The sequence below is a fragment of the Euprymna scolopes genome, chromosome 33, assembly GCF_053919585.1.
Source record: "Euprymna scolopes isolate OS-2025 chromosome 33, ASM5391958v1, whole genome shotgun sequence".
Lineage (NCBI taxonomy): Eukaryota > Metazoa > Mollusca > Cephalopoda > Sepiida > Sepiolidae > Euprymna > Euprymna scolopes.
This window is the reverse complement of record NC_136514.1, coordinates 11,718,224-11,741,980: the sequence shown is the minus strand read 5'-3', so window position 1 is coordinate 11,741,980 and position 23,757 is coordinate 11,718,224. Positions and strand designations below refer to the sequence as shown.

General features: G+C 34.8%; 1 protein-coding gene across 1 annotated transcript in view; it reads left to right on the top strand.

Moving 5' to 3' along the window:
* LOC145258141 (dual 3',5'-cyclic-AMP and -GMP phosphodiesterase 11A-like) overlaps positions 1-23,757 on the top strand; it is a 1,328,815-nt gene that overhangs the window by 877,016 nt on the left and 428,042 nt on the right. Inside the window, exon 11 of the mRNA XM_080115926.1 lies at positions 19,644-19,694. Coding sequence (XP_079972052.1) covers positions 19,644-19,694 — 51 coding nt within the window. The remainder of the gene's footprint in view (positions 1-19,643; positions 19,695-23,757) is intronic.

The following is a 23,757-nucleotide window of genomic DNA, read 5'->3' as shown; positions in this document are numbered from 1 at the left end:
CGAACTAATTGAATTTACTAATGTTAAATGAATGAAAATTTACCTAATAGGGCACGGATCGTGTATTAATTATTATATGTTTTACTTTAATACGATAGAAAAATAGACTGCAAAAAAAAAAAAGAAAAAAGAAAAGAATGAATGCACCAAACTTTCCTTTGTGAAATCGTACAAGTTTAAATTAATTATAAAAACGGAACGGTAATATATGGACAATGAATAATTTATAAAAGTTTAGACGACTAGAAACGAGTTTGTATTTACAAGTCTTATTATATTTAAAAGATGAATTGTATGAAGCATCCTGCATTACTTTCTCTCTTTTTCTCTTTATATATATATATATATATATATATATATATATATATATATATATATATATATATACCTGAAACAGCTACATGATAAGCAGCTGATGATCCCCGTTTTCTGTTTACAAAATTTTAGTTAAGGTTTTCTCTTTTCATCCTTATGTAGTTAAATTCTGTTTTAAAATTGAAAACTTTTGCGAAATCGGCTTATGCAAGTGCTAAGTCTATTTCTATTTAATAATTTTAGTTAAGACCTTTTTTTGTCATCATTATATAAATGAATTATCTTTGTTTATTAAAAACTTTTTAGAAGTAGGATTATGTATGCGCTTAGTCTGCAAAAGGTTAAAGTTATCTTTTTTCTCTCTCCGGGAATTTAAACTGCATTCTTTATTTTTATTTTTACATTATTTATTTAAAGCGTCTTTAGACTATATATATATATATATATATATATATATATATATATATATATATATGTATATGTATATGTATATATATATATATATATATATATATATATACATATACATATACATATACATATATATATATATATATATATATACAGAGAGAGAGAGAGGGGGGGAGAGACAGACAGACATATATATATATATATATATATATATATATATATGTCTGTCTGTCTGTCTCTCCCCCCCCCTCTCTCTCTCTCTGTATGTATATATATATATATATATATATATATATATATATATATATATATATATATATATATATATAACCGATTTGATTCTTTAAACATAAGTTGCCGGAAAAAATGATTAAGAAAGATCCTATGGGTGAGCTGTCAAATTTTTAAAAAGTTGTTAGTTTTTTTCTATGCGTTGATGAAGCCCAGTTGTGCAAAGGTATAATTGATTGATTGTTTTATACTTATTTTATTATTACAACCCTTTTGAGATGAACAATTGTTACATTTATTCATTTATTTATAATGAAAAGAATATTCTCTTGTCATAGCCCTAACACTCACATTGCAACATAAAAAAAGAAATTATATTTTTAAAATTTATCAGAATTTGTCAGAAGCCTACACGAATAGTGCTCTTTGATAAGTGAACATAATAGCTGAATATGCCGGTGCATTTTTTAGTTACAAGTTTCTCTCCCCCTCCCTCTCTCGCTTTCTCTTTTCTCTCTACCCTTCTCTCTCTTTCTCTCTCTCACACACGCACATACACACTCTGTTTCTAGTTACCTGCTTCCCCACAAGTACAAAATTAGACACAAGGTCGGTGTTTAATGCTTGAAAAATCCAGCTCCAGAAAAAGAGGTACTCTGGATAAAAAAAAAAAATAATTGCCTTAGTCTAGAAGAATTTCTCTTCTACTGATTGAAGACAAAAACAGTTTAGTATAGTTCACTTTCTGTTTTTTACCATCTCTCTCTTTCTCTCTCTATCTCTCTCCATTCATCTTTCTTTCTCTCTCTCTCTGATTCTCTCTCTCTCTATCAACCTCACCATTTCTCTTTGAGCCCCTTTCTCTCTCTCCTTGCTCCTATATCTCTCTCCCCCTCTCTGTCTTTCTATTTCTTCCTCTGTTTCTCTCCCTCTCTCTCTAACTCTCCCTCTTTCATTCTTCTCTATCCCTCTCGGACTCTATCACTTAATCCCTCTATCTCTCTCTATCTCACCATATTTCTCTATTTCTGACTATTTGTCTATTTGCCTCCCTCTTTCTCATTTTCATATCAATCTCTCTATCTTCCCCTCTATTTATCCCTCTCTAATCTCTCACATTTTTTCGTCACCTAAACTTCTTACAGTGTTGTCATTATGAAATAAATTGAGCGCTTTATTGGAGAAGATTGAATATAATGGCTAATCCTCATGTAACACACCATCTATACTTACAGCATTGTAATTGTTCGTGATGTTATTATATCTACTATCATATAAAATGAACTTTGTGTTGAGATGCGTGTGAATGTGCGTTCTTTCCTTATGCACTCCAAAACGGTTGGGCCGATTTTTATCAAATTTCACACAAAGATACTTTATGTGCCTGATAGTGTTCCTAGATAGGTTTTATATCAGAATGTCTTCGATAAGTATCGCTCATTGGAATAATCCGATGAAATAGGGGATTGGCGATTCTGACAAAAGATAACACCTTACACAGCATAACATCGCAAGTGCCTTTGAAAAGTTTTATTTTAAGGCAAACCGAAAGACCCGGCAAATAAACTCAACAGTAGATTTTTTTAATATGACAGGAATGCGTTCAAAAAGAATGTTTCTATTTAAAGCATAATTGCACCATGATACTTGACTTTTGCATTTTAAACATAAATCCAAGCAATTATATATAAAAAAATACATAACTACGTTTGGGTTATCTACAGTGCACTGTAAACTACAATGTTTTGTGGAATATGTCACTCCGGGGAGGCATGTAAACCTTCATAACAATGTATTACAGTTGGTGCTCAATTAGAGCAGGCAATCGATCGATTGGTTAAAAAATAGGCCATTTCACCAATTTCGATGACAATAAAAATATTGGTATGTGAAATATTCAGTGATAATCATTTAATCCTGGGCAACGTCAGGTCTTCTTTCTAGTAGTAAAAGAATATAAAATTAATAGCAATATTTGGGAATATCAAGCTATTATTCAATAGCAGGTGCTACCAATGAAAAGGCAATGAATTTATTCTCCTTTAAAAATTCTATACACCATTTTACAACCGCTTGTGTTCTATATCAATCATTTTTCATGTATGTAGTATTGTTGCTGCGTTTGGTTGGCGCATTTCTAAATAGTCTCTCTTTCTTGGGAAGAGTATCAAAAAATAATTCCTCAAAGAATAGCTCCCGTACTGCCTAAATCCAGCTCTCATCGCACATGTTTTTTTTTTTGTTTTTTACATGTGATTCCATGAATTTTGCAACGATGAACGTACTGCGTGTACTCCATTTAAATAAAATTGCTCCGAGTCACTAGACTAGTAGCAAAATTCCACCCCATCATTTCCGAGTGTCTCTAATGCCTAAAACACATTCTACTCTAATAGCTTCTGTCCTCACAGTATTTTTACATCGAACTGATACCTTTCTGTCTTTTTGCCTTCAATGTGATAGTTTATTGCTTAGTCGGATATACTTATAATAGAACTCAGTACATTTATGCTATTCAGCAGATTAAGCAAAGCATCAACGATAAAACGAAACATTTCCGAAAAGGAATGCCAGTTTCCACTACTGAGTAAAACGATAAAATTGTCGCTTTTAAGAAAAAAAAACTACAGCTTTATTTTAAATTTTTATTGAAAAAGTCAATTCAGGAAACTTGATTACGTAGTATAGCTGATATCTATGCAATGTAGCTTCTTTCGGTCTAAATTACTGCCTCGATACTGGGTCGAAACTGGGAGCATGCCTTTTCCACAAACATCACCTAAGGGCAGCAATCAGGCTGGCTTTGGTGTTGTGTGAGGTCATGTTCTCGATGTATGACTAAAAAAGTAGTCCAGGTGTACAAGTTCGGGGAAGAGGGGACCAGTCAGAGAAGAATATAACGTCGTAGTACTCATTCTGAAACATAACCTGGGTCACTTTGGACTTGTAGACCAGCACCGAGTCCTGCTGCCACAGCCAGGGTTTGCCAGCGGTCAAATTATGGAACCAGACGATCACCACACTGTTCAACATATCCAGGTACACTTTGGTGTTACCTTCAACCGACTTCAAAGATGTGAAGTGGCATGATGTGTCCGTCACGTGAAACCACACCAAAGACCGTAATCGTGACCGAAAACTTTGTTTTCGTCACCCTGGCACGCTCTCAAACGTTGAACCGTCCGAATTTGCCTTCTAAGGGTGCTAGTAAGTGACCTGTTGTCATAACTTCAACCAATAGAGAGCATGTTGTACAACGGTGCATTTTTGATCTCGCTCGTTGAACATTGTGTCACTTTCAGGCAGGATATAAGGCTCTTATCGCTTTTTGATTTTGTACACAATTAACCAACTAGTAGATGGTCTGCAACCAAAAATGAAAACCGGTTTTCATCAACCGGAAATAGAATTGTGGTGTTTTCTGGGATGGCAATTTATCGCTCCATCTTGTATATTCCTGTTTAGTAATAAATTGAAAGGGAGCGTTGGTGTCGCCCTCGACTAGAGCCTATTTGTTTTTATTTACTTTTCTACCTCATTCAGTCTTCGATTTAATATTCTTTACGACACATACGATTATTAAACATCTGTTCAATATATAATAAGCTTTAAAAATTGTTAAGATAGCTATTGACTCAGTAGTTTTATAGTGTAGAGCTGAATCGAGTAGCGAAAACCAGACGAAGACAATAAATCGAAACTGTAGTTCGATTAAAAAAAAATCGGTCAGGCTTATGACCATAATCCTAACCCTAACCCTAACCCTAACCCCTTCATATAAACAACGCATAATTCCTCTGCTATCATCATTTTACTTCCAAAAGAAAGAGAAATGCAAGGACGAACTAATTTAAACTTTCAATATTCGTACAGTTTAAATATTAATTACTAAGATGCTATTTATGTAAGTGGAAATTATAGCCACTTCATATTCTGGATCTCGCAACTAAGCTTAAGAAACACACACGCGCGCGCGAAAACATACAGACAGACAAACACACACACATATATATATATTACAAAATATTAATTTATAGACATGCATATATGTTTCGTCATAATAAAACTCGTCAGTGCGGATAAAGGATGAGAAAGATCGAAAAGATTCAAACCATATACTAAAATTCCCTTTGACTTCTATACAACCTATATGTTTGTTCTTTTTTAAGTATGTAATTGGAAAGGGTGTAAGCTTTTATTAAATATTATATAATGTGTTCATATTTTTCTACCTTAAGTCGGTATACTCCATTATATAGCTTAAATTTACTATCTCATTTATTTACAAATAATATTTTAGTTTTGAAGGAGTTAATTACGTAATTTTACAATGCATGTTGTATTTGCTAATGTTCCTTCTTAGTAAGGTTACTCAGTACATTTTAATATGGTTAATTTCTATATGCCCCTCTAATTGATCTGGCAAATTCTGTTGTAAAATACAGTTTGCATCGTAAAATGCCCAGGTGTAATAGATGAATGTGCAGATTATTCGTTCTTGATATTTGTGGTATACTATTCGTAATGTAACGAAAAGTGTTCATTCGGAGAAAAAGTTGTTTATTTGAGAAATAAACGTTGACAATTGAATTAGGAAAATAAGTTTCGAAAAAAGAATTAAATGAGTCGGAATCAATAAAATAAAATACGCATTAAGTGCGCTTGAAAGCCAAATCACAACGTAATATTAGGAAAATTAACAAATATTTTACTTATTTGAAATTTATCACAAATGTATTTCAGAGGTATACTCCATCTTCAGTATGTTGTTTTTTTTTTCTTTTTTTCATCCTTGACATATGTAAAGTTGGAGAAAGAAGTCTGTTTGTAAAGAACCGCGCGTTGTAATTAGCGGTTGTATTTTGAAAGGTTCGAACTGTGCGTAGGCAACGCGAGAAAACAACGTTTCTATATGAACTCTCATCCTTGACGTTATTCTCGCGTTGCCTACGCACAATTCAAACATTTCAAAATACAACCGCTAGATACAACGCGCGGCTCTTTACAAACAGACTTCTTTCTCCAACTTTACAACATGGCAAAAAAGAAGAAAAAGAAAATAAAGAAACAAAACAAGACACTGAAGATGGAGCATACCTCTGAAATATATTTGTGATGAATTTCAAACAAGTAAAATATTTATTTGTTTTCCTAATATTACGTTGTGATTTGGCTTTCAAGCGCACTTGATGCGTATTTTATTTTATTCAAATTAAAACAAGGTTTCTATATTAACTCTCATCCTTGACGAGTCGGAATCATGTACGAAACTGTCGGTATGTAAGAAACTGATGTTGGCATCCTACAGATGTTCAGCGTAAATAGAGACGAATTGATATTATTGTATCTCTTACTTAAAACTGCAAAAGTATTTAACTTAGCAAGTAGCCTAGTCGTAAAGTACGCTTAAATATGATAGTTTAATTCTTGCAGATTTCGTATATATTATTATAGACTTAATTTTCTATCGATTGTTATATATTTTGTGATTTCAAGAATAAAAAATATATATCCATATGACTCGGGTGCATCAGCTTGAATCGAAACCGAAACCAAAACTTTATATATATATATATATATATATATATATATATATATATATATATATATAAATTTCAGTCTATTCAGATATAACCGAAACCGAAACTATTAAAAATATTTGATGAAATTATTTATTAAAAAATAGATTACTCTAGTGCCATCAACTATAATCGAAACCGAAACCAAAAGCTATGACGAATTCTTGGTAAAATTATTTATTACAAGAAATGGAAGCTCATATTAATTGAACAACTGCCACTCGGATGTAAGCGTGACACAAAATAAATAACACTCGCATTCTTATTAGTATATAAATGACGACGACAATGATGATGATGACGATGATGATGATGATAAAATCAATAATAATAATAATAATAATTATTATTATTATTATTATTATTGTTGTTGTTGTTGTGGTTGTTGTTGTTGTTGCCTGCTGCTGCTGTATAAATGACGACGACGATGATGATGATGACGATGATGATGATGATGATGATGATAAAATCAATAGTAATAATAATAATCATAATAATAATAATAATTATTGTTGTTGTTGCGGTTGTTGTTGTTGTTGCTGCTGCTGCTGCTGTTGTTGTTGTTGTTGAAAAAACTACGAATTCCCGATGTTTTAGCGGCCTTCAGACTTCTGCTATTGTAGGTACCACCAACATCCTTAGGAAACCCTTGATCTTTGAAGCCCATGTTTTGGAGCCGGGATTGAGGAAAATCCTCTGGAAATGAATTCATCCCTTTTTCAGGTTGACGTTGATAAACGAAACCAGAATTATTATTTGTAAAGAAATCGAAGCTAGAATATGGCTTCATCCTCCTGTTCTTCATGGATGATTTGAAGGTATTTTGCAGGAATAAGAAAGAAGAGGAGAAACTGAGCTTGTCGTGACATACCCTGAAGCAAACGTGGGATTAGTAAACGTGCAGTATTGGTGATGGAAAGTAAATATTCTTCTGAATAGAATTGTGTTGCCAAATAAAAAATGTAAGAAAAAAATAAATGCGTATTGTTGGTGAGAATAAGCATCATGAAATGGAAGATGAAAGAGAAAATGATGCACGGGTATCTTAAAAAATGAAGGAAATATGTTAAACGCATGTGCAGTCAGTATTTTGAGGTACACTGGCAGAATTTTTTAATTGTCGTACAAAGGGGTTGCATGCCATTGCCATCAAGACATGAAAACTTTTAGCAATATTCCTTATATTGAACACTAGAAGTGGCGTAGCTAGGTTGTATCTTTTCAGGGATGAAATTGAAAGAATATTGATGTGTGTGAAAGTTTTGTTAAAGCTGAAGAGCAAATTAGGCACAAGGCCGATTTTTAATGTGAGGAGTGAAGGGAGGGGGAAGGGAAAAAGGGGACCAGCTCCCGATAGGTGGGAAATGGGAGCTGGTTAAAGGTCAGGCATGTGGGGTTGCCCCCACATCTGGTCCCCGCCTGCAGCACCTGCCGGAACAGATGGTATTTATTTGCTCCCCCACCGAGCAAATTAGGCACAAGGCCGATTTTTAATGTGAGGAGATAAGGGGAAATGGGGACCAACTCCCCGGGGAGTAGGGGAGCTGGATAGTGACAATTGGTATGAAGGGTTTCCTCTACATTGACCAAGGTCTTATATGTGGGGTCGCCCCCACATATGGTCTTTGCTTGCAGCATCTGCCGGAACAGATGGTATTTATTTGCTCCCCCACCAAGCAAATTAGGCACAAGGCCGATTTTTAATGTGAGGAGTGAAGGGAGGGGGAAGGGGAAAAGGGGACCAGCTCCCGAGAGGTGGGAAATGGAAGCTGGTTAAAGGTTAGGCATGTGGGGTTGCCCCCACATCTGGTCCCCGCCTTCAGCACCTGCCGGAACAGATGGTATTTATTTGCTCCCCCACCGAGCAAATTAGGCACAAGGCCGATTTTTAATGTGAGGAGATAAGGGGAAATGGGGACCAACTCCCGAGAGGTGGGAAATGGAAGCTGGTTAAAGGTTAGGCATGTGGGGTTGCTCCCACATCTGGTCCTTGCTAGTCATAGCTAGTCATAGCTTGCAGTATCTGCCGGAACAGATGGTATTTATTTGCTCCCCCACCAAGCAAATTAGGCACAAGGCCGATTTTTAATGTGAGGAGTGAAGGGAGGGGGAAGGGAAAAAAGGGGACCAGCTCCCGAGAGGTGGGAAATGGGAGCTGGTTAATGGTCAGGCATGTGGGGTTGCCCCCACATCTGGTCTTTGCTAATCATAGCTAGTCATAGCTAGTCATAGCTTGCAACATCTGCTGCAACAGATACTACACTTTGATCTTGACCAAAAGGCCAAATTGTAGTTGTAGCTATGAGTTGTTCTATCCTTGCAAATCATCGATATACTCGTAAAAGTTCGTTTCTGTCTCATGCCAGTAAATCTCTAGACAATATCATATTAGCTGTGCATGTTGTTGAGCAGGGGTATGTTTATAACAAAAATGTGTGAAGATATATTCATATATTCTTATATTCTTATATTCTTATCATTTCAGTTGTACACCGCCACTTGTCAATTCCATTCACCAACTTTACATTTATTTTGAATGTTGTTCATTTATTTTCAATAAATAAGTTATGCATGTCTGTATGGTTTGAGCTGTATGCTCTCTTGTAACTAATATTAATAATCATAATAGTAAAACATATTATTATTATTATTATTATTATTATTATTATTATTATTATTATTATTATTGGCTCACATAGAGCTTTAACGCAGGTTATTAAAGATACCATTGAATACAGCCTGTGGTGTTCCCTTGAAGCTGAGTGACAGCAAGTCTCCCAGATCTTCCAATACTCTCCACAACTTCCGATAACATTTGCAAATAAATTTGCATTATCTCAACAGCTGCTTGCCATTGATTTCTCGTTAGCAGTTGCCATTGGTCTTTACTTGAATTTGAGTAGCAATAAGCCTCCCCAAGGTCCCAGTTATTTTCGTACACATACAGTTGAGATCTGGTCAGTGCTCACTCCTCTGTCTTTCCTTCCTCCTTCAATGTTCTTGGTTCCATGTGGCGCTTCACGTTTTGCCTCTTTAACAGTTTGTCTGGTCTACGATTTTGATTCGTCTGTGTTAGTCCCCACATTCAAAAGGTTTCAGCTGTTTTTATTATTGTTGTTCGTTGTATTTTTCCAGTCATTCCTCTGATTCCAATTCTCCCAGTCTTTTTTCAAAGATGTCTGGATTGTTACTAGCGCTCCTACTATTATAGGTATTATTTTGGTTTTCTTCATCTTCCATATCCCTGGCTAGCTCTGTGTATTGCTCCGTTTCTCCCTTTCTTTGATATCCACCCTGTGGTCAGCTAAAACAGAAAAGTCTACGATTTGACAGGATTTTTTTTCTTGTTAATTATTACGTCATCTGGTCTTTTGATTGGGTGGGTTTATCAGTTTGTATGTCCATATCCCTTGGAATTTTGTGATTCTCGTTTTAAAGTACTGTTGCCGGCGTATTATTATTATTATTATTATTATTATTATTATTATTATTATTATTATTATCATCATCATCATCATCATCAAACAGTTCTCACACATGTCATCATCAGAGATTACTTACTGACGAACACATGTGGTGTTCCCTGCGATCTTTGTGATAACAAATCTAGCCAAATATTTAGAACTCTAAATGTATTTCGATAACTTTTGCAAATGAATTTGCATTATCACAATAGCAGTTTATCATTGTTTTCTTGCTGGCAATGATCATTGGCATTTACTAGAATTTGGAAGGAAATAAGTCTTCCCAACGCCCCTGTGTTCTTCGCATTAATCCAGTAGAGATCTGATTAGTATGTGTGTGTGTGTTTTTTTGTTGTCTTTCCAAGCTTCCTGACATTTACGTATGGTTATAATTGATGATAACACTATATTAGGGGTAGGGAAGCTTACAACCATTCGGTATGAATTTTCTTGAATCCGTGTGTCACGGTTTCCAGATTATAAATAATTATTAAAAGGGAACATAGAAAGTAATTACATACTACGAACATTACATTAATATTTTGATACGTTAATTTACTGTTTGTCGTATGTTATCACCTTCTATCTTCCTTTTTAATAAATAGGATCTCCCGATCACCGGAGACTTAATGTAAAAAATAAAATAAAATAAAAATAAACGATGTCGCTTTTGGCCCGTACGTGAAATTAAAATATACCACTAAGAGTAGTATATATTCTGTCTAAAGATGGTATAATGACATCGTGTGGTTTCCGTTCGCACCGGGTGTCCATGCAATGAAAATTTGTCATCGACTCTTATAAGGATGATGGAGATAAACCGTAATAACCGGATACATTTTTACACTACATTAACATAATTTCTTAAAGAAATACTTTTACAGTTTTGACATAAGGGTTACAATAAGATCGCGGGATCGCCGTTCAAAATTAACCTCCACAGAATGTCCAACAACAATATATTACATATAAAAGATGTCGCTATGTAATTTTAACAGGTCCTGCTTGTCGTCATTATTATTATTGGCTCACATGGAGCTTTCACACAAGTCAACAAACGATCTGATTGGAAACCTGTGGTATTCTCTGGAAGCTGAGTGACAACAAGTCTCCACAGACGTCCAGACCTCTCCACATACTTCGATAACATTTGCAAATGAATTTGCATCATCGCAACAGCCGCTTACCATTGATTTCTCGCTGGTAGTGGCCATTGGTTTATGCTGGAATTTGAGTGGCACTCAAGGTCCAAGTTCTCTTTGCGCTTGTCCAGCCGAGGTCTGATTGGCGCTCGCTCCTCAGTCTTTCAGTCCTTATTGACCCTTCTCGGCCCTTTGGTATCATTTTTTTTGGAGGGGGGATCGGTTATGAAACAATGGGGGGAGTGCATGATGACTGGGTGTAGAACTTGTAAATATGCAGTTTCGGTGTTCTTCATTCCCTGTAACGCTTATTCGTTATATTGTCTTGTATTATTCTCGGCATTCAAGGGTTTTCTTTAATATTTCAGTCGTTTTCATTATCGTTAGTCGTTGTACTTTTGCAGTTATTCCTCTGATTCCGATTTCTGACTTCTTTTTTCGAAGTTTTTCAGGATTGTTCCTATTGCTCCTACTATTATTGGTACTATTTGGACTTTCTTCATCATCCAAATCCCTTTTAACTCTCTGGCTAGCTCTGTGTATTTGCTTCGTTTCTCCTTTTCTTTCATAGTCACCTTGTGATCAGCTGGGACTGCAAAGTCCGCGATTAGACAGGATTTTTCTTTCTTGTTAATTATTACGACATCTGGTCTTCATGCTTGGATGGGGTTTTCCGTCTTTATGTCCATGCCCCATAGGAATTTGTGGTTCTCGTTTTCGAGTGCTGTTGCAAGTTTATGCTTGTACCATTTGTTTGTACGCTCAAAATGCAGTCGTTTACACAATTCCCAGTGTACCACCCTGCCCACTTGGTCATGCCTGTTTTTTGTATTCCTTTTGGGCAAGTTTGCTGCATTCGCTTACTATATGGTTTATCGTTTCGTCTCTTTGTCCACCGAGTCTGCATTTGCATATAGTTCATTTTCGTCCGCGATTTGTTTTCTGAACTAAAATACAATTAAATAAAGCTGTTTAATTTCTATCAAAAAATGTTCTACTTCCGTCCATTTTATGGTGTGCATGTTTGTACATTAACTATAAAAATAAAACAAGGAACGAGATACTTATTTATGTTTTTTTTCTACAACAACTCCCAATTGTCATCTATTGTTTCTTGTACTTACTATGACTTCTCACGCAAGACGTCAGAAATTAGTTACATTCTGCTTCTTTTTTTCATTTTTGTATATATCGTGTTTTTTCTTCTGCCTTTTTTCAGCTGTCTTTATTATTATTATTATTATTATTATTATTATTGCATTTGCTCCTATATTTCCTTACTTTCAGATTCTATCTTGTTTTGTTTACACTTTTTCTTTTTTCCCCTTTTTCTCTTTTCTTTTCACTTCTATATTTTCTCGTTTATTTATTCACATAGATTTTTTTTATTACTCTACACCTGTTCTGTTTTCTTCTTTTTTTGTCATCATTTTTTTCTTTCTTTGTGATTTTTTTATCATTGCTCTTTACCTTTCTTGTGCTGATCTTCTTATAACTTTATTTTTTTTTTTATATACATCTTCATTCCTGCCGCAAGTTTGCTTCACGGATTCTATCCACAAGAAATAACTAAACTTTCAATTATCGCTAATTGTCTTCGAAAACCGTTTTCATTAATACTTAATTATCGACTTTATTGTTTGTTTTTTATCGTAATTTTCTTGGATATTTTAATTAATGCGAATTTTCAATTAAGTAGACTCCATTGGTTTTACTTGAAATATTTGGATTTTTATAAACGAAAACAGTTTTCGAAGACAATTAGCGAAAGTTGAGTTTTTAGTTTTATACTATAGACAAATCAAACGATTCAAACTACCTCCGTCTTTTCACATATTCATCCTCTAAACACTCTATCACCGCTTCTAACAAGGCCTGTTCATCATACGCCGCTCCTTTGTTCGTCTCACGCCTTCCATTTTCTGTCTCATCTACATCTTCCTGGCGCGCCTGATTCTCGATTATAGTATTCAGGCCGCATCTCCATGACGTGACGGACGCCCAGCGTCTCGAACGGATTCGACGTCTGGTGACGAGGATGGTCGCTTGCCTTTTTGGTCTATTCTATGAACAACGTTTAGGGCCTCTAAGTCTTTTTTCCTTAAGCGCAGGAGGCTTCCAGGCGACCACATCCTCGCATTTAACATCTTTCATGAACGGCTCAGCCTAGACTGGAACGTGATTTTTACCTCTGCCCGGAGCGCGGGCTCCATCAGTACGTGTAAAATGTCTATATTCGACGGTGCCGGATGCTTCGATGCCAATCAATGTTCTCGGTTCAAGTGGCATCTCTGTGGAATCAGCTACCTGATGAGATCGTTAACCAGCGCATTCTACAGGGCTTCCAGACGGTCTTGGACAGGTGCTAATCGAACCACCACGGTTTTACCCTGCATAGTTTCTCTTTCTACATAGCCTCCTAAATCCTCACTGATTTTCCCTCTTCTAAATGGCAATCGCTTGTGTGTTTATTCTTTGCCAATTAAATGAATAACTGAATGAAGTTCCCTTCAAGTTTTATATTTGTCTTTTCTTTTCTTCTTTCATTTTCTTTCCACATTTCTTCTTCTTCATCTTTTCCTGCTTCTATTACTCCTGTTCACTTACTTATGAGTGTTAAATATTCTGTAAGTGATTTGTAGACGCATTCGCCTTATTTGAGCAAACAATTGTGGTTGTTGTTGTTATTATTATTATTATTATTATTATTATTATTATTATTTACTCACTAGGAATAGTCACACAGGTCATCATGAAAGATTTCTTTTTGAGAACAACTTGTGGTGTTCTCTGGAGTCTCGGATTTCCAGTACTCTCAACTTTTGCAGATAAATTAGCGTTATAGCAACATCCGGTTACTCTTGATTTTTCGTTAACGGCGATCATTGGTCTTCATTGAAATTCGAGTGGAAATAAGCCTCCCCAAGATGCCAGTCCTCTTAGCACTAATACATCAGAGGTCTTGCTAATGATTCCTCTCCTCTTACCTTCCATCCTCCTTGATCCTCCTCACTTATTATAGCGTTAGTTTAAGGGGAAACACATGCACACACAAGTTAGTTAAGAAAGGTGCCCTTTTCGTAGATGCGTCTATTGGTTGCATTTGTATTTAATGCTTTCGAATCAGTAGCAGATATAAGTTATCTATTTCTCTTTTTAAGTTATATTTTTACAGAAAACACCACGTGTTCTAGTATTTTAACATCTACGTAACAAACTGAAATGACAACACGGTTTCATTTGTCTTAACTTAATGATTTATTCTGTTTCGATTCTTTCTTTTACTTCTGCATATTTTCCAAATGATTCTTTATCTAGCTCTTCCTCTATCGCTATTGCTGGAAGTAACACTTCATCACTGTGCGCCAATTAGCGGTGCACACTTCTATACTCTCTCCCGAGACATTTTTTAATCCAAATCCGCTCTCTTCGCCCTTTCTCCCTTGTGCTGTACAGCTTAAGCAAATCATAATTTAGGTAGAGTGCGTCATACTTAACTAATAATTTCCGTGTGACTTTATCCAACTATTTCATTTACTGATGTGTCCATCATACAAGAGCTGCACTGTACACAATTACAGCAACATCCTATGCATTGATGGTTGTGAACAGGTTCCCACTATTCAGTTAAGGTTTTAGGATTAGTTTTAGTCTCTGCATATACATTTCTTCGTCTTCTCTTTTATTTCATTTACTGAAAATCGTGTGAATTAAAGCACGTTCAGGTCTGAATCATCACCAGCATCCGCTAATCTTTCACTGTTTTGCAAATTGATTCCTTTTGGGGATTCTCTTTTCCATCGTTTAAGAGCAATTCCAACCCTTACCTTAACCCGCAACGACTGTGCATTTAGAAATTCAAAATTCTATACTAATGTAGTCATTCCACCTCTGTACATTTTGAACCAGATAGTCAGTTTACTCACTAGTTTTGCGACACAATTTCAGTCCATTCTTCTCCACTTGGTACCCCATCATTGTCTCTCATGGTACATAAGTCAATGGTTTGGGTGGTATCACTAGTACAAGGTGTGACAAGGAATCTACTTTGAAGATTAATCATTTTTATGTAGATTGCAGCTATTATTTTTTCATCTGATACCAAGTTTAGCTTTCGAACTGTTCATAGTTGTGGTCATTTCTCAGTTCTTTAAAATACATTTATTGATCGATAGATGGTCTTTTATTCTTTAACACTTTTTCCTGCCACATATTTGCTCAATTGGTTGTCAATAATTAATTTCAAAATGCCCAGAAACTTTTGTACAGAATATCACTGATAATAGGTTTCCATAACAAGTTCACACAAGCAATTGGTCTGTAATTTCTAACATCCAGTCATTTTGTAGGATCTCCCATGACTAAAATCGTCCTTCTTACTCCAAGTCATTTAAGTATCTGGTACAATTTAACACATCCATCTAGAGAGACGTCGTGGATTCCTGTGAAAGATCGCAAACAATACCCATGTATTTCGTCAAGCCATGCACATGAGTATTTGTTTCTTTAACTACAAAAATGCAGATATATTCTTGCTTTCACTTGTCTATCTACATATTCATTATCATCCTTGTTGAAAGTTTGTCTTGACCATGCACTTGACCAGTTAAGTGATTTAAGTGCAACTATATTAGTTTTACGCTCTTCAAGATTTCTAAAGCACCTTGACTGGTTTGTCTTGAATAAATTTTTGTCGTTAAACTGTTAGGTTATTTTAGTATGCATTTTAGTCTTGGGAGCGTTTGCATTAATTCGCTGCTTCATTTCTTCCAGAGTGGTATTAAACCCCATTGATCTTCCGTGTGTATTGCCTATCCAGTTCGTTTGATTGCATTTTTTCCATCGTCCTTTAACTTATGCTTGAATTCGCCCTAGATTGTTCCTTTATCTATTCAGATCATTTACCCTCTTCTTCATTATTATTATTATTATTATTATTATTATTATTACTACTACTACTACTACTAATAACGGCAACAAAATTAACAACAACAGAAGCACAATCACCAACAAAAACTATTTTTCGTCCCAATCCCCCAGATTCGATCGATGTCCTCTGAGACAGTTGTGTTCATGAGTATTTCGGTTCGTTGCGATGAAAACAGTACTAATTATCTCGAGAATGGCAACAATTTATCGTTTATATAATCAACGAAGAAGCAAGAAATAAAGAATATAGTTTTCCTTTTTAATATTCCTGTCAATTTGTAAATTTGGTCTAATAATTTGCATTCAAACGTCCGGCGTTGCCCACTTATTGAGAAATGATTTGCTGAGATTTTGTTTTTTCCCTCACCGATGTAACGTAAGATATTCCCTCTGTTAAAACTATTTTAAAAATTGGATTTTTTTCGATTTTCGATACTTATCAAATGAATTTATTTCCCAAACATATCTAAGAACACTGCCAGACATATATTCTTTATTTCTTGCTTCTTAGTTGATTATAAAAACGATAAATTGTTTCCATTCTCGAGTTAATTAGTACTGTTTTCATCGCAACGAACCGAAATATAAAGAGAATAGTAGTAGTTGCAGGTTTCAGTAAGATCTCGCTCTCCGAGGTTCAATATCCTTAGGAGCTGATTATATAGGATCTGGATGAGTCCATTATTGGGTGCGATCCGGTCTCACAACAATATTGCATATTCCTCGACATTCTAGAAGCTTCTAAGCGTTTTACCATGATAAACCGTCATAAAATTATTGAAAAATCTAATGAATTTGAGATGTATTGTAATCTTTTGCGGTGCTAATTATTGAGTTTTCTCTTCGCGTTGTGTTAAATATTTTTTTTTTATTTTCCCACTGTTCCTATGTTAGTCCCAATACAATTTCTATGTTTATAAAAAGTTTCAATATCATTTAGAAGCTAGAAATACAAAACAAAAACTGCCAGCTTCAAATGTGTATTGTAAACTTTTGCGGGAAACTATATATATATATATATATATATATATATATATATATATATATATATATATATATATATATATATATATATATATATACCCGGTGCTGCCAGATCGAAATATGAACTAAAAAATAATATACGCCAGCTACAGATGAAAAGTATGTGACTTGCATAATATGCTAACAAACACATTCATTTTGATTTGCTGATCCATTATTATGAATTAGTTAAAGAATTATAACCCTCTATTCATTCGCGTGATATTGTCTGCATATGCCACGTTTTCTACAGCCTAATCATATCGACACACCGGTACCCGCTAGACCATCGAAGTTAAGCAATATTGCGTCTGGTTAGTAAAAAAAAACTGAGTGACATTTTAGACAATCCAGGTGCTGTATGTGCTCTCCGCTTATCTCAAAATTGTTTCCAGCTACGCTGAATTTTCCTTGTCACTGGACTTAAGCAGTACCGACTGGAGAAATGTGGTTGTGATTTCACAACCCTTGCCTCATCATTAGACTCACAGCTACCCTTATAACGAACATCCATTGTCGCTTGAGACTGAACGGAGGCATCAATGCCATGTTTTATAGCAAATAGATTGTGTTGATCTTTAATTTTCAGTTGGAAGATGTTACTAGAAAAAGTAAGTTATCACTAAGTCCATGACGAAAGCATATTCGTTCCATTATTTTTACTCTCAAGTATATATCCGACACAATTAGAAACAATTAATCAACCGAGGATCACATCACTCTACATAAAAACGTATAAGATAACAATGAATATATACCTGAGAATCAAAACAAGGAAAAGAATATGCTGTTGTCATCATTAGAAACCGAGCTTTATAGTTCGTATATGTTTATACATTTATTTATTTCAATTAATTATTTTAATTAATGTTTGCAATTATTAGAAGTTTCATGTGATTAAACTTAAATTCAAGATGCGGCACGGAATTCGAGAATATTGTTGTGTGCCTCACTTCAATCCAGAAAGTCTTTAGAAATATAACACACCCCTATATATAAAACAGCAGACACACACACACATGTTATATGAGCAGTAGCTTAAGCATGTGTGTGTGTGTGTGTGTGAAAATATTAAAGCGATGAAGTCTTAAAATATTGCTCACATAAAACTGCAATGAACAGGAAATAGTAATTATACACCACGGATGGTTTATAACGAGTAAAATCTTTCATTGGATTGATGAATAACGCGTAGAGAAATATGTTGACAAGTTGAAACACTAAATGTTTATTTCAATTTGCTAACATATTTCTATTAGTATTATGAATGCGCAAATTCATTCACAGCTTGAAGTGGTTTACTGTAAAATTTTTATTATCTATCCGTCGGTAGCCCAAACGGTAGGGAACGCGACTGGAGCGCTGCGTATTTCGGTTTCCATTACAGCTGATATTACCAAAATCATTTTTTCAAACTTTTGAAATCAGCACTATACATAGCGTATTCAATAGAGGATGTGCCTTTTAATAATGAATACGAAATCTGCATGAAGTAAAATATATTTAAGCGTGGTCTCACACCGGGAAACGCTGGAGGCCCGTCTCTTTTCGCCAGTGAAAAATAAATTGAAATAGTTTAATATTCAATTCACAGTTGAACAGCTGTCAGGCTTCTGTGAACGGGCTGACGACATTAGTTGGGAACAATGATCTTAATAAGGCTTCAACATCGTTACGGCATAAAACTGGTTAATGCGACATAAACTTGACAAACAGCAAATCTTCATCATAAAAGTCTCCAGATAAGTTAAAACTTTAATCCTAATAACTTCTTTGATCTAATACCTGTTATGTATCTGTATGCTGGATGGTGTATATATTCTGGTATTGTGTCTATATACTTATGACATTGCCGTGATCTTCTGTCTTTGTATCTGCACATATATGTATACAGTCATAAGTGTGTGTGTGTGTCACATATATACCAATTATATAGATATCTTACGACGCGTATTTTTCTCCTTTCTCTGATCGATGTTCCTCGCGACGAGTACCGTATACTCCCCAAAACACAACTGGACTATTATTGTTTGGAGACGGTTTCTATTTCGATTTTTCTCCTTCCCCAAAAAAACCTTGATTCGGATCTCTTTTTTCGTTTTCTTATATTTAATCAAGAATCTCTCGTTCTGACTGACTGATTACTAAAGGACTCTCTGATTGTATTTTTGCGATTACCAAAAAACCAACGTGCGTCAACCTCATATACTGAGGTGTATGTGTGTGTGTGGGGGGGTAGTATCCTGTAAGCACAACTTACACTCAACATACACTGGCTTGCCTCGTCAGCACGCAGGTGTAACACGCCCGTTCTTAGTCAACGAGTTTCGACCTCTCTGCACTTAACTTGAACACAAGCAAGTTGGTTCAAGTTAGTGTCGCGTTAACGTCCTTATTGACACGCAACAATATTCGTTTGGAGTCCCGTTATTTCGCACTATGTTCCTGTGGTAATATGCAGAAAGTTAAATGTAATGTAAAAAAACTGTCCCGTCGTCTATTGACTACGTTAATAATAAATTGCTCCTCATTTTTTCTTTTATAAACAGATGCTTTCTTATCACTCAGCCGTCACGAAAGATGAATTAGCCAGACTTAAGGTAAGTTTATATTTCGTAAATGTTGATTTATTTAAGAGCGACGTGTGGTGCCTGTTCTACTGCTTCATCTAATCTGCCTGATTCTTTGGTTAGTGAATGAGATGTCATTCTTGACGGAGTAAATTTTGAACTCTGTCCCAAACCAGAGTGCCCTTTTTGAGAAGCATTAAAAACCTGATTTCGCTTTTTGTTTTGTTTTTTCTTCGTTTTAAGATTGTAACGCTGTGTATGGGCCAGCCAAACCAGCTGCCAACATTGCCATGCTTTTTATTGAACCCAACCGAGAGCTCTTTTTAGTATTCTTGTTGTTCCCTTAAGTGCAATTGTCTGGATCTCTTTTGCATTTGGTTCACCAGGAATATTAGTTAGATGAGACTTCAAGTTCTTCTTCATAAGCCCTGTTGCACCTATAATAACTGGTATGATTGATATCTCCCTAAGATTACAGTTTCTTTTCGTATCATACATGAAACCTTGGTATATGGTATGTTTCTTTATGTTATTTCGCGTATATTTGTGCTCTCCTGAGAAGTAAATAAATTGAATCTCTACTGCATCGAAACGACAATGAATTGCGCAATAAGAAATTTTAATAAGAGCTTTTAAGCACATTTTCGTTTCGATCAGTTACCTATTCCGTATGTGGTTGTTTCCTGTATTGGTGCTGTCCAATAACAAAGTATTTACATCGATGTTTACATAGGTATATGGATATGCAAATGAATTAAAAAGAAAAAAAACGAAAATAAGAACAATAATATTATATAAATAAAACGGATGAACTATAAGAGCTCATTAGTTATACAGTTGAAAAAATAAAGAATGGGTGAGAAAATTATAAAGATGCAAGGAAGAAGAACACAAAAAATATGACCGGGATTTTATTCTCAATGGTTTCTTACTAACTCGACCCCATATTATAATTTAAAGAGAGTAGAAAGAAGATTTGGGAGTTACTTTCGGCAACAGCGTAACCTTTGCATAAACGATGTTTCTGATAATGAGGGGAAACTTGCTGTTTTTTGGGGATCAGAATCTATTCAATCCAACACTTTTCGCAGTCAAGTCTTTGACTTTGAAGTAGACTTTTTAGTTCCTTACATAAAATTGCTTCATAATTTGTCCGGAGCGATTTCTACAGAAAATGATTTATTTATTAAAACATTTAATTTTGAATTTTTAAAATATTATTTAAACAAATTAGATTTATTTATTTACTAACAGTTCAGCACGGCTTTGCTCTGGTCCCATGTACATGTACGTGTATATATATATATATATATATATATATATATATATATATATATATATATATATATATATATTAAAAATGTCTATATGCATGTATATATATAAATATTATATATATATATATATATATATATATATATATATATATTAAAACTGTCTATATGCGTGTGTATATATATATTAAAAAGTTTGACTCATGTTCGGAAAACCTAAATCTAAAATTTCAAGTTTTTAGACTCAAAATTGGCGGAGCAGTTTGGTAGAGTCTGCAAAGGTCAAATCTTTCAACTTTGACCTCTTGGCTACAAAATTCTCGCCCAAAAACTGATTGAAAAGATAAGATCAGCATGAGCAACGTGGAATAAACAGAGAAAGACTGATGATATTTGTGAATATTTTTTTTTGAATAGCGGGGATTATATATTATGGAATTTATATATTGCCTACGTGTCTATGTATGTTATATTTTCGTGTTCATGCGTATGACGATGTCTCGATACATCTACACAACGCACGCAGCGGGTTATAAAATAGTTTGTTTATTCAAAATAAATGTAGTAGGCAAACATCAGGAACAAAGATAGGAAATATTCAGTTTCACCCTGCGCCACCCATTTCTAGAAGAGAGGGATTTCTTGGCTGTAATGACCGTAGAGAAAGAAGAAGGAGATAGAAAAAAAAAGGCAGAAGAAAACTCGCTTGTCGCAGATTCGTGGTTCGTCACAAAGAACAATCAAACCGCCAGAACCAGCTACGCACAATCTGCAAAAACACTGCCTGAGTGCTTCCCAGTGTCGTGCCTTTATAGTGGCCTGGAATTATATATTTGCATAATTGCGCGAGAGCACATGCGATTCTGCGAGAATTGCATGGGGTCAAAGCCAGTAAAAACTCATGGACGTCATCTTTGAACTCTCTTCCCCTCGGTCCGCAACACAACAACAGACGTATCCGATGTAAGCTCTTTATTTCTTCCATTTCGGTTATTGCCAATTCCGCTACAATAACTTTCTCGATTTCAGAATGACAGTCATTTCATAAGTGAATGGCGCGCGTGGCGAGGTTGGTGTGTTTTGCAGTGAAGAAAAAAAAATTGTCGCCTAACTTGCCCGTCGTCGTTGTCGTCATCGTCGTCGTCGTCATCGCTATCTCTCATTCTCTCCTGTTCTTAGTCTGCCCCTCTATTTTATTGGCACACATTTCGTTAAATCATTCCGCCAGGCATTGCCTTAAAATGTCAGTTAGTCTAGTTGACCTAATCTCCTTAGATCCTACGTCCCCCATTTTGACGTCTTTAACATCATTCCAGGGCATCTTCATTCAAGTCTGACCGAAATTTCTTTGACGTCATTCCTGGCACCTGGTAATCCAACATTTTAGGTGAATATTTCTCTGAAAAGATATTTGAATCCTCTGCTATTTCACCGTTGACTAGGGGCTTAGAAATTGATACATACAAGTATGTTAAAAAGCCATTTTACAAAATATGTCTCCTTGACATACAGCTACTGACATCTGTAATCTCCAATCTAAATTCTAACCAGTGGCAAACGTTAAAAGTAAATACAGAAAATTACAACACAATTTGAATATATTTAATTACTGCTCCATTTTTATTTTTTACTGTAAGTTTTATCATTGGTGTTACACGCGCGTTCATCCTTTACATGGCCGCGTAAGACAATAGAAATTCAATTTGGTATGATGATCGTATATCAACATTTCTAAGCAATATTTAGATGTCTATATATATATATATATATATATATATATATATATATATATATATACTTCTGTATTTAACTCATAAACTTACCACGATCTTAATTATTATCAATATTTATCAACATTTTCATTCATACATTTTCTATATAATAAGCGTGCACGTGCTGATCATTAATATATTTTGTATTTGTATTTTTTTGCGTGAGACCCGTCGCAAAATACGGTTTAATTTGATATCTTAATTTTATTAAAAAAAAAACTGGATTAGGATGTCATCAGCCAGAAGCTAAACCAAAAGCAAAATATTGCAAGCAAAAAAAAAAAGAAGAAAAAAAATTTACGCGAACCTGCATAATTAAAGTTGATATTCGAATCGAACACGTTATTGTTCAGACCACGACGACACAGCTGTTATGACGTTGCAAGTTGACTTGGTTTTAATTTTTAATGAAACAACGAATCGCCCAAACAACGTTGAAACTAAGGATTTCACCTGTCCCCTTCAAACAAAACATTGCTACATGAACTAACCGAGGATTTATTTTTATATTTTGTTACTGTTGGGCCGAGAGATCGCTCTTTCTTACGATACCAGGCTCATCCCTGTTCAATGTGGATTAAAAAGGTTTTTACCGGACACACAATTACACACAGTTTGCTGGGATTTATATTATAGAAGATGAGTCAAACAGAACACTTAAATGGATCAATTAAGAAGTGTGGTATATATTTCTCTTTCTTATAAAAACACTCACAAAGCAGCTAATGTCATGAATTACTTCATGATGTTAAAATTCTATTCACACAGTTATTTTTTTTACAATTCTGAATGTTTGAGATGAGGGATGACCGTTTATATTATTTGAATTGTTTTCAGTCAATACATTGTGCAAATAACATTAACGGTAAGAACATTATCAGAATAATAAAAACAATTGTTTATTTATATAAGATGATTTACGTAATACATTGATAAATTATTTTCTATATGTTAAGTCTATTATACTGATTTTGGTTTCTTATTAAATATTTCAACCATCATTTCAGTAAATTACTTCGTAGAAATACAGTGTGACCCCAAAAAACA